Source organism: Leopardus geoffroyi, chromosome B3 (assembly GCF_018350155.1).
Source record: "Leopardus geoffroyi isolate Oge1 chromosome B3, O.geoffroyi_Oge1_pat1.0, whole genome shotgun sequence".
Classification (NCBI taxonomy): Eukaryota; Metazoa; Chordata; class Mammalia; order Carnivora; family Felidae; genus Leopardus; species Leopardus geoffroyi.
In genome coordinates this window covers 71349541-71362511 of record NC_059337.1, presented here as the reverse complement: position 1 = coordinate 71362511, position 12971 = coordinate 71349541, and the positions used below count along the sequence as shown (strand labels likewise).

Below are 12971 nucleotides of genomic sequence, written 5' to 3'. Positions count from 1 at the left end.
AAAGATGTATCAAAAATAATTATTTCCCATATTCCAAAATTTGACCTTATTCTCTTCACAACACCATCACCAAAGATACTTTTTAAAGAATCAAATAATTCAGAGAAAAGAACACAATGATAGCTTTAACATATTAAAATCTCCAGAATTTTTTTAACAAGATACTTCTTTGCTAAGAGGAAAATTCTGCTTAAAAATAATTTTGATAGAAGTGGTGTATATAAAATATTTATAGTACTCACTGAGCATAATCAAATGGGAAAAATCCTTCTATTCGGTGAGATTATGTTAAGTGATATAAATATATTTGTAATGAAACAGCTGTTGCAAGTTCACTAAATGAATAATGCATAAAGTGAACTATGAACCTATTCATCTAGAAGCAAACACAACCTTCCTATTGGACTGGTTAAGTCAAAGCAGGTTGTAGTCTTGTGGACAAGAAACCACGTAGAGAAGGAAATTGAAAGATGGAGATAAATTCTTTTTAATTTTTTAAATTAAGATGATTATGAAGAACTAAACTTACCTGCATTGATCATAATTTTTGTTAAGGGTTCCATAGAATGGATGATTTTGGTAAGATAATTTGGTATAAAAAATGGTTTCCCACTGTGGGAACTTTGTGCTTTCCAAACAAGAGCTCTCTTTTCTCCACAAGACAAGAAAGGAGTAATGTAGAGAGCAGCCACTTACCCCTGGGAAAACAGCAACAATGACTTGAATCAGATTCACAGACTTTGACTCAAAATAAAAATGCATGTGTTTGAGCTAGAGGCTACTCTTTTTTACATTAAAAAAAGACTTCACAGAAAAACTATTAGCTCTAGGGAAAGCATGGTAAATGAATTTGACAAACGGTTTCCAACATAATTATAAGAAGCATTTCCTAATATATTTACCATTAAACCCTATGTGAATCTTAGTTGTTATACACACTGATATGATTTTACCCTTAAAATTTTTTTTTAATGCCACCTCTCCTGATGGTGGACATAAGTAATGGAATGAACAAAGAGGAGAGAACTGAGAGAGGAGACCAAAACAAAACAAAACAAAACAAAACAAATCCCTGTTTTCTCTTGGTTTCAGTCCCAGTGGATGGAGCTAGTTCCACACTGTTTTGTTCAAAATACCTGTGAAAGTCATACCATTCCTGGTGCTCCAGACACTCCCTGAGATGGGGAAGATCTGTGGATTACTTTGACACAATTCAGTGTACTTATTTGGGGGAGTATAAGTTCCAGGGTGATCTAAACACTCTGAGAGTTTTGTTTTTGTTTTTGAGCTGTGAGTAACCAATATTCCTTGATACTCAATCTCTTGAGCATATTGAATGAACAAATATATAGGTGAATAGGCCCACCTGTGGTGTATAATAGCAGCAATGCCCATCAGAGATGATGGTTCCTATATACTGTGAAGATTTCCTAGGTCATCTTGGGGAGAGTAGTTCATAGGGAGGTCACGAAGCCTCTCTCCTTCACTGCCTTTAATGTGGAAGCCCTCTGTGAGAGCTTCATGCATGACTTATTTTACTTCCTTTGCACTGTGAGATTCTAGTGGTCTGTTTCCTACAGAGCGTGCTGAAACTATGTGCTGGTCTTAGTTTATGTGCCATTTTGGCCATTGTTGAGAATTCTCAGGTATCTCTTCAGGTGATCTTGTAACTTTCTCTAGGGACCTTCTTCCTTCTTGCCTGGGGGTTTCATTAATATTTCTGGTAGGTTGACCCATAGTTATTATTAGATAATGTGCTACATTGACTCTCTGGGGACCCCATTGTCTCCTTAAGTTTGTATTTCTCAAACAGGGTATGTGATTGTATGCCATGGGATACACAGAGCTCCTAATTAAATATCTTCCTGAAGGGAAGGTTTTACTCAGAGAAGATAATTCTTTATTACACAAAATACATATGTACTGTGGAACAGAAAGTATAATTTGTGATCATTTTTTAGATAAAACTTTGAGTTTCAAAGAAATATTGTCCCCAAATGCCCTATGTTTTCTGACCAGTGTTGCCAAACATTCTTTGTTTGGATTGAGGAGTGAAAGGTTTGAGAAACACTGTGTGAGAGTATTTAATCAACTAGTACCAGCAGGCCTATCTTTCTGGCACACCTAATTTTGTTTCCCGAATGGCCATAACTAAAAGGGGGTACTTTCATTTTAAGTACATTGGCCTTTCAGCTAATGGCTTTCCTGTTTCAGCATGGGGTTTGGGCACAAAGATGGAATTTGTTCTTGGTATAATTTTCTCTTAATGCTTTCCTGACTCAGATGTTGCACTATAGCCTTCTGAGAGGCGTAAAAATATGCTTAGGACATTGTTATTCCATATTACAAGTGGAGTTGTCACAACTGATTTGGGGAGTAAGCACTAAGAGTAAAGATGCCCACATGGGAGAACATGTAGAATGATCATTGTGAAGTGCAGGGCTTAGACAGTGGATCAATAGGAAAGAAGAATGGATTGAGGAGTCTAGTGAATGAGAGCTTTGGCAGGAAGGAGAGTTTGTACTTTATCTCTAAGTGAAAGAAGTATGAAACATATTCTGTTTTTGGTGTGAAAGACAGCTTTAAACAATGGAAAATGTCTGTTACTGAGTGGGCTTTTTGTTGCTGTTGTTGTTGGTAGTGGTGGCCCCTTGGTCCATTGTCTTTAAGAGTATTTTCTGAATTTAGAAGATTGCACTCTCTATTGAAAGGCTCCAGGTACACATATATGTGATTCTTTCCACCAGCTAAGATTAAACCAATGAGGATACATCACAGGGAAAGAAGATATATATAATAACACAATATAATTATCCAGTGAGATAATTTAAAATGTTTTATTGAACATTTTTCATTGATGAGCTGAACTTGAACTGCTAAGTAACCGTGAAAAATAAGTATCTCCCTCTACTTAAGTGTGAGCTGGAACACGACTTACTGAAGCCATTCTCTATTGTTTTTATAAATAATTAAGGTTAGAAGTGATAAATTCTGCTTCTCTCTCAAACATGTCTCAGTTTGGGTTACTTCTTAATCCTAGGAGTTTCTTCAGGGCATCTTTCATGTCTTTATTTCGAAGACTATAGATAAGGGGGTTTAAGAGTGGAGTCACTGCTGAGTATACCAAAGTGACGATCTTCTGCATTCCTGCTGGATTTCCTGATGTTGGGCTCACATACATCACCATAAGGGTTCCATAGAATAGAGATACCACCATTAGGTGTGACCCACATGTGGAGAAAGCTTTAGTTTGACCAGCACCAGAAGGAATACGAAGCACAGCCCTGAGTACCAGAGTGTAAGATCCCAAGATGGAAAGGAAGGGCCCAAAGATAATCACTGAGTTGAAGGTATAGCAGATAAGCTCAGTGGAAGGAGCAGGGATGCAGGCCAGTGCGAACAATGGGCCTGGGTCACACACGAAGTGGTCAATGATGTTAGGTCCACAGAAGGGAAGTTGGGAGATGAGGGCAATGGGGATTGGATAGCAGAGAAATCCACTCACCCAGCAAACGCAGACCAGGATCACACAGAGCTTCCCAGTCATGATGGAAGGGTAATGTAGTGGGCGACAGATGGCGAGGTACCGATCATAAGCCATAACTGATAAGAAGAAACACTCTGTTGTACCCAGTGAGAAAAAGAAGTAAAATTGGAGGAAGCATCCAGTGAAGGAGATGGTTTTGGTCTCAGAGAGGATGGTGACCAGCATGTTTGGGACAGTGGAGGAGATGTACCAGATCTCTAGGAAGGCAAAGTTTCCCAAGAGGATGTACATGGGTGTGTGAAGCCGCTTGTCCCATTTCACTACATAGACAATAACCCCATTCCCCAGCAGAGTGAGGAGATAGACCACAAGGATTAATGAGAAGAAAAAGTTCTGCATCTCCCTTTGACCAGGAAAACCCAGGAGGACAAACTCAGTCACAAAATGCATTGTTGCGTTTTGAGATTCCAAAGCTGTTAGAGAAACAGAAGTAACCAAGGAGTGAATAGCAATGAACATTTGTGGGTTTTGCTAACAATTCACTTGTAAATGTACAACGTATTTTTACATAAATTATCTCATTTGATCTTCCAAATGACCCTTTGAGCTGTAGGGAGGTGTGCTTCATCCTTCTCTTTTATAGATAAGGAAACTGAAGTTCAGAGAAATTTAAGGGGTTTACTTAAATGTGCAAAGCCAGTAACTCCTAGATACTCTGGCCATTTGAAGATTGGTTTGGAATGAACCTCACTTCTTTTCAAATATTCCTATAACTCTGAGTCTCAGTAATATTTTATCTTTCATGTTAAAATCATTACCTCTTAGATATTCTACATGTAAGTATAGATTTTGGATACATTCCTTTACTTTGAAACAAAATTGAATATAAATCTGAAGCAATAAATTTTCTTCTTAGAGTTTCATACACAGAAGTCCAATAAAAAGCAGATAAGTGGAACTGTGTGGTGAGAGTGTTGAGACCCTTTGCTTTTGCTGCTCTGAGGGAGGTGATCTAGAAACCTCAGGATTCTGTAAAATGGTGTGAAAATCATCTGAGTAGCCCTCTCTAGGCCACATTCTGCTAGGGGGCATCTGGATTTGTAGAACAATTTAGCTCATTTCCTGTTGAGGATCTCTGGCTCTCTCAAAGTACTTTGTGTTGAACAAAATATGTCTCCTTTATTACTTCTGTGCATTGATCCTGGGACTCTGCCAAAGCTATACAAAGTAAGTCTCATTCCTCTTCCATTATGGTGATGGTTGGAGGCTCATATAACAAATGGAAGCTGTTATGTCCCCTATACATTACTTTCTTTTGGATGCCAACATTTATCCTGGCTTGTTTTCCCCTAAGCTGCACTATTATACATCATGGCTAGGCTCTTGAGATAACTTACAGCTGGGTATGCCAAATTTTTCTAGTATATAACACCATGTTTCTTCATTTTTTGCTATGAATTAAACCCTAAGCACCATAACTTTCCATTCATCATCTTGCTTTTACCTAAATTAAATAAATAATGAATAGAAATAGAAAGGTTACCTTAGGATATGTCAAGACCAGAAAAATCTTCCTCATATTGGATGAATTAGGAGTTGAGATATGACTATAAACTTGGATATTGGTAGCAACCTTTCTAGAACTATTTGTCCAGGCTTATGTCTATGTCCTAAAGTTTTCTTGTTAAAGTTCAAGATATTTGGCTGGGTAAACCACCACCAGTATTTTAAATTTAGTAATATATTGACAACCAACATAGGATAATTGATCAATTTATTTATTTGTTTATTTAAGTTTATTTATTTTAAGGGGGGGAGAGAGAGAGAGAGGGAGAGAGAGTGGGAGAGAGAGAGAGAGAGAGAGAGAGAGAGAGAGAGAGAATCCCAAGCACTATCAGTGCAGAGCGTGATGCAGGGCTCAGACTCAAAAACCATGAGATCATGACCTGAGCTGAAATCAAGATTTGGACGCTTACCTGACAGAGCCACCCAGGCACCCGATCCACATTATTTATTAATGTCACTCTTAAGATACTCACAAAATTGCATCCTTATGCCATTTATATAATCTTCAGAGAGCATGAAGCTTGCTTCTCAGTATTGGATCAAACCTGGAGCAAACTCAGAGGGTAAATGTTTTACTGTCAAGGTAACTTTGGATATTTGTATTGATTAACAATGTTTTAGAATGATGAAAAAGACTGCATAATAAATATTATTTTTATGGAAATTTAAATTTTTCCAAGCAAGTTAGTTCAATGGACTATAACTGTGACCATATATATAAACATTTCCAGGAGATTTGTAATTTCACATATATTTTCCATAACTATACCTATGTTTTCCAGACCGCATGCTGTCATTTTTGGTCAGAAAATAGTTATTGGGCTTATAAAAAAAAAGTTGAATGTCAAACTTAAATTGTAGCGTATTACCCATTTACTTATTCATTTGGGCATTTAACAAACATTTATTCACTATTGATTATATTCCTAGCAGCTTACTAAGTTCTGGGGTACAATAGTAAACATGATGAATAAAATTCCTCCCCTTTTGGAACTTATGACTTATAAAAGCAATCAGGACTGCCACCTACCTCTGTAGTGTCTTTTTTTTTAAAAAAAAATTTTTTTTTTCAACGTTTATTTATTTTTGGGACAGAGAGAGACAGAGCATGAACAGGGGAGGGGCAGAGAGAGAGGGAGACACAGAATCGGAAACAGGCTCCAGGCTCTGAGCCATCAGCCCAGAGCCCGGCGCGGGGCTCGAACCCACGGACCGCGAGATCGTGACCTGGCTGAAGTCGGACGCCCAACCGACTGCGCCACCCAGGCGCCCCCGTAGTGTCTTGAACTGTGTGTTTCATAGCACATATCTAATTATATGCCGTGGGCCTGAAAAAAATATTTATTCCAGTTCATAATAACTTAGATAAATCTTTGTAGTGAGGGTAGTAGCATGATTGCTGACTTTATTTGACATAAATGAGATACTTTTTGCTTCACGAGAAAGTAGAGATATGAGACATGAATTGACTTACTCTATTCATAGGCCAGGTAGTTCTTGGCACCAAGAAAAGAAATATAATTCCAGTTCATGATTTTGAGTTGGAACCCAAACTCATAAGTCTTAACTCCTCCCTGGTCATCTGACTTCAGGATGTCCAGGACCTTTTAAAATTTGTGCTACATTGAAACTTTAGTTATCTGTGGTATACAGGATCAGAAAATGAGGGATAAATGAATTTCACAAATAATTTGAAACTCACTGCATCCATCCATTTCTGCTTCCTTTACCTTCACAACACATCTGTTAGTAGCTCAAAGGGTGAATTTAAATCTACTTCCTTCAGCTTTCTGTTCACCTCAAGTGATGCAACAAATGAACAGTTAGAGAGAAGAGGAACAACAAAGAACACGGACAATCCATTCTATATGAACTGATAAGGAAGCCAGCTCCTCCTCCATAACACCAGCTACTTGCTTGAAATTTAAGCTGCTTGACCAAAGAAGAGCATTTTAAAAATTATAAGTGCAGGGGTTCTTTTTCCTTTAAATATTTATATTTTTAAGATTAATCCATAAATTTGCTAATTTGATAAATTTGGTAAATCTAAAGGACAAGAGAGTCTGCCTATTACTTTCTCAGTTTCCACTTTCCAATTGTCCCTTGCCAACAACTCTGAAAAATAACATCCTATTTTAGTTGCCCTTGCCAAAGGATATTTGTCAACCAAAATTTACTGACCAATATTAGAAACAAAGTGGTAGAAGACTCAGGCTACATTGTAACTGAAGAAGATTTAATTCCTGCCCCCCCTCCCCCCCCCCCCCCCCCCGCAAATATCCAAGACATCTGAGCCCCATTTTTCCTAAGTGAGTTGCATAGTGGAACTCTGTGATACCAGTGAATCCTTCATGTGAATCTATTACCCCATGTGTTGGGAGAAGAGAACTGCAGGGCCTAACACTTTCTTACAAAGAACAAAGGAACAAAGAATGAATGAACTTGTAGACGAATCAGCACATTCTTAGTATCTGACAGCCGTGGGTATCTAGGAGCGTGAAGCATTGATGTAGGCAGACTTTCCTTACATACCTGATGGTGTTTCTGGCGCCAAGAGGAAGACGCAAGGGGAAACTCCAGCCACAAGAGTGTCCTCATTTAACAATCTAAAACATTCATGGCTGGAGAGCAGCATTTGTGGCCCCAGAGACTTCCTTCCTTTAGTATTCTGAACCAAATGAAATGTATTTTTCATGCCAGTAATTACTAAGAATTTACATGTCCCTCCTGAACAGAAGTCATAGTTCCCCAGAACATTCATTGGGAGGCATCTAGTTCTCTGTTTATGTATCTCTGGTCCTATATTTGTTTATATTTCCCCCAGTGGTTTGAAATAGTGAGACACAGAGGTCAGAATAAATATCCAAGAGAGGGAGGGAAAATTGTCCTCTTGGTGGAGATTCCTTCCTCTAAGGAACTGATCTACCTGGGGGATGAAGTGGAGGAGAGCAGCGAGTGGCACAGGTTAATAGGGGAGAAAAGAGTGTGTGTGTTGGTGGGGAGAGAGATTTTTCCCAAATATACTTGCTTTATTCTTGGTGCCAAACTTCTAAGCACTTAAATTAAAAAAAAATTATTTATCTATACAGATATTTGTATAGATATAAAATATTTGTAGATCTATATTTGTATAGATATAGATATAACAAATACAGATATAAGTATTTGTCTATACTCAATTTGGGGGTGGATCAGTGTAGGCAGCAAGTGCAAGTATGCCATGCAAGGGAGAGGTGACTATGGAATCACCCAGCTTCCTAATTTCTGGCACAGGAACTCTGCGCTATCACCGACCTGCAGTCAAGCACCCCTCCTTTGTCTTAGGCTTCTGCCCTCTTCCTGCTTCTACACTGTCCCTGTCTAAGCCATCAGCCTGACAGGCAGCACCTCCCTCCTAAATTTTAACTCAGATAGGGCTGTGTTTCCAAACCCCTCACTTCTAAGAACCCTGTGGCTTGGACCTGCTCCAACCCTCTGGGGGAGGGTCTTGCTGAGCAATGGCTGGGTGCTGACTTGCCCCAGAGAACGTCCATTGGATTGCACTGTGGCAGAGGTTCAGAGATTGTGGCCAGGTGCTGGCTTGCGCCAGAAGAGGTTCAGAGATTATGGCGAATCACAACACACAGCTGGTGCCAGGTTTCACCGCACTCTGGCATCTTTGTTCCAATACTAGCAAATGTGGCTGGTCTCTGGAGTCCCCTGGGGGGGGTGGAGTCACTGTTTGTTCTCCAAACAGGGAACCACTTCTCCCCATGTGGCCCACGGACCCCTTGGACCTCTCTGCCTGCTTCTGGGAATTCTCCCTTCATCCCCACCAGAGCAATGCCAGGTATTGAGCTCTAGAATTTCTGACTCTGTGATCCCCTGTTTATAGAGTCCTAATGGTATTGAAACCCTCTCTTTTCTACCTGTCAGTGGTTTGGGGAACAGATTTTTTTGTTCAGTCCCTTGTGTTTCCACTCTTTCTCTTTCTCTCCAGCTACTTTCAGGGGGAGTGCTTTTCCTCTACTCACTTGATGTGCCACACCCCCCCCCCCTCCTCTATCCTGTCTCTGCAAAAACAGCTGCCTACCCTGTGGGGCTTCTCTCTCCCCCAGTTCACCTCTTCACACCGCCCACCTACCAGCTCCCTTATTTTCCAAGGAGTCCCCCAACATGCTCCTAAATCAGTATGGACATATTTGTCTCCCATTTTCCACCTCCCCCTGACCCTCATTGTGTAAACTGCCATTTTTTATGTTATCTTTCTGTGCAGGCTGCTGTCTCATTAAGCGTGGCACATCACCTAGTGCTGAGTCAGCTGAGTCTTAAAGCTCCAGGCTTCAAGTTCCACTGGTTTTACAAACTCACAGAATTCAGCCCTTCTGGTTTTCAAAGCTAAACATTACTGGGATTAATCTTCTCTGGGTGAGCTCCCTGAGATGAGGGCCCATTTCTCTGCCCTCTCCATTTGTGCAGCTACCTCCCTCCTACAGGCATCCTTCCTCTGCCTTTCTGACTTTCATAATCTTTAGGTGCAGCTCCTCTATATTTAGCTGTGGAGTTTGTTATGCCGGTCTTTGGATTGCTCTTTGGTTTATTGACTTGGATATTTATGATATTTACTTGTAAGTGTGGGATGGGATGAGGTCAGGGCCTTCTTACTCTGCCATCTCCCCAAGCTCTCCCCTACATTATCTCTTAAGATTGTCACAAAAACATCATTCCAGAATTAGAATGCCCTTTTTTAGAATCTAGGAGAACTTTCCATTCATTTTGAGCAAATGAGCTCCCTGGCTTTTCCCCATCCCCAACTATGTATCCTTAAGGACAGATTACAGATACAAATTCCTTTGAAAAGAAACAAACTTTTTTTTTTTTTTAATTTAACTGGAAATAAGAGCTTTAAAAATGGCCACGCCTCTCTCTAGTCTATTGTCAACAAAATTTCCATAATATAAATGGGGTAATGTTGCTCCTCTGTTCAAAAATCTCCAAAGGCTTCCCATCTCACATGGAATTAAAAGTTCTTACTATGGTGTGCAAGGTCCTGCACAAGTTGGCCCTCTGATCATTCTCTTTGACTTTATCTCCAAAAATTTCCCCCTTAATTTCTCTACTTCAGCCAAACCAACCTCCTTGCTGTTACTTGAACATAATTCTGCCTTGGGATCTTATAGAGAACTTGTTTCCCTCTGCCTCAGCTGTCTGTGTGGCTCATTTCTTCATCTACTCAAGCTTTTGCTTAAATACTGCCTTCTTCATGTGGCCTTCTCTGATGATCATCCTAGTTAAAATTTCAGCTCCTTTTTCCACACTTTCTGTCCTCATTCCACTTTCTCCAAAGTGCTTATCATGCTTTGACATCCTATATATTTTACTTATTTTTTAAATTGTCTGTCCCCACTAGAAAGTAAACTATGTGAATACGGGTCTTTGAACATTTTGGTCATGGTGTATTTCTGGTACTTAAAAGAGTGCCAAGAACATAATAAATACTAACAAACTCTTTCTTGAAAGAATTATTACAAAAAGAGTGCCAAGAACATAATAAATACTAACAAACTCTTTCTTGAAAGAATTATTACAATTTTATCTGATGTTAGGACACGTATTTCTTTTTTTTTTTAATTTTTTTTCAACGTTTATTTATTTTTGGGACAGAGAGAGACAGAGCATGAACGGAGGAGGAGCAGAGAGAGAGGGAGACACAGAATCGGAAACAGGCTCCAGGCTCTGAGCCATCAGCCCAGAATCGGAAACAGGCTCCAGGCTCTGAGCCATCAGCCCAGAGCCTGACGCGGGGCTCGAACTCACTGACCGCGAGATCGTGACCTGGCTGAAGTCGGACGCTTAACCGACTGCGCCACCCAGGCGCCCCAGGACACGTATTTCTTATATAAGCATGAAACTTTCAGTCTATCCCTAACCTGGAAGATTCTCAACCATGCAGACCCAAGGGATAAGGAAGGCATTGTTATTAAATCCCTTAAGTATGTACCCATTAGGCATTTAAATTAGATTCTTTATTCACTTTAAAAAATATTGGTCTGGGGGGCGCCTGGGTGGCGCAGTCGGTTAAGCGTAAGACTTCAGCCAGGTCACGATCTCGTGGTCCGTGAGTTCGAGCCCCGCGTCGGGCTCTGGGCTGATGGCTCAGAGCCTGGAGCCTGTTTCTGATTCTGTGTCTCCCTCTCTCTCTGCCCCTCCCCTGTTCATGCTCTGTCTCTCTCTGTCCTAAAAATAAATAAAATAAACGTTGAAAAAAAAAATTAAAAAAAAAATATTGGTCTGTCTTAATGCTTTGATTACAGCAATGATGTGCACCTGGGATAACTGCCCTTGTTCTACCTTCCACCACCATCTCCAAATAACCAAAACTACACAGTATACAATAGCACAGTATGATGCCCTCATATCACTATCTACTGGAGTTATCCATGTTGGAAATACTGTTACATTTGCAATGTAAATGAATCAGTTATGGTTTAACTCTACCAGGTTGGTTGAAGAATAAAGCATTCTCACTGAGAAATAGGTTTTTTGAAGTGTGCATTGGAGAACTGGCAACAGTAAATCAAGTTCTTAATTAATTTTTTATGTCTGGACATTGGTTTGCTTGGTCTCAAGTAGACTAGTTTACGTTCATTCTATCCTCAGGATTTTCTTCAGTGCAGCCTTCATGTCCTTGTTTCGTAAACTGTAAATCAGAGGGTTTAAGAAGGGAGTCACCACGGAGTAGAACAAAGTCAAAATCTTCTGAATTTCAGCTGGGTTATCAGCTGTGGGACTCACATACGTTGCCAAAAGGGCTCCAAAGAATAAGCATACCACTGTCAGATGTGATCCGCAGGTGGAAAAGGCCTTCTGCAGGCCAGCAGCTGAAGGCACTTTTAACACAGCTATCAGTAAAAGAGTATAGGAGCCAAGAATATACAGAAGTGTGAGGATGATGATGAGGGAGTTCAGGACATAGAAGATGATCTCCATGACTGGAGCTGCAGCACAGGACAGAGCCATCAGTGGGTCCATGTCACACATAAAGTGGTCAATGGTGTTGGGTCCACAGAAAGGCAATTGAGAGAGCTGTATAGTGGAGACAGAGTAACTAAGGAACCCCAACACCCAGCAAAGAGACATCAAGATATAGCAGAGTTGTTGGGTCATGGTGGTTGAGTAGTGCAGTGGGTGGCAGATAGCGAGGTACCGATCATATGCCATGATGCAGAGGAAATATGCCTCAGTTGTACCAAGGGAAGTAAAAAAATATAACTGGAGGAAACAGCCAACGAAAGAGATGGTTTTTGTTTCTGAGAGGAAACTGACTAGCATACTGGGCACAGTGGAGGTAATGTACAAGATTTCAAGGAAAGCAAAATTGCCTAGGAGAATATACATTGGGGTATGGAGCCGTTGGTCCAACCTCACAGCACAGACAATAATCCCATTTCCCATTATGGTAAATATATAGATCCCCAAGAACAGTGAGAAAAGGAAACTTTGCAACTCCTGACAACCAGGGAAGCCTAGGAGGACAAACTCAGTCACAGTGCTTGTCTCTGAACTGTTCATAAATTCCAGGGCTGCAGAGGAGACAGAAAACACCATTATACAAGATATTTTGTTTCCTGGAAAACTGGTAGGAAACCTATGCAAGGTGTGTGTGTTGGCTATTTGGCAATTAGTTTGTAATAACTCATCCACTAACTCGTCAGATCTTATTTAAAAGTAACCAATAATTCTGAATATCCCAAATTTCAATAAACTTAGGTTCATAACAATGGAATGATTTACATTATTTAAATTTTCATTATCAGTGGGGTTAGGTTTGAAAGGAAAATACTATCTTACCTTTGAGATTTTGGAAACTCGGAGTATTACCCACTGTTAAATGCAGTAAAGTATTTGTATTTTTTCCCCACCCATAGTTAAAAAAGCT

At 40.0% G+C, this 12971-nt stretch overlaps 2 protein-coding genes across 2 annotated transcripts; both read right to left on the bottom strand.

Annotated features, from left to right (window-relative positions):
* Positions 1–3013: 3013 nt before the first annotated feature.
* Positions 3014–4006, bottom strand: LOC123582233 (olfactory receptor 11H6). Its single transcript, XM_045448484.1, has one exon. It carries the CDS (start codon positions 4004–4006, stop codon positions 3014–3016), a length of 993 nt encoding a protein of 330 aa, XP_045304440.1.
* Positions 4007–10042: 6036 nt separating this feature from the next.
* LOC123583687 (olfactory receptor 11H4-like) lies at positions 10043–12640 on the bottom strand. The gene is made up of 2 exons (XM_045450827.1): positions 11692–12640; positions 10043–10131 (listed from the first exon to the last, which is right to left on the bottom strand). The coding sequence occupies exons 1-2, from the start codon at positions 12638–12640 to the stop codon at positions 10043–10045; spliced, it is 1038 nt and encodes a 345-aa protein (XP_045306783.1).
* Positions 12641–12971: the final 331 nt, after the last annotated feature.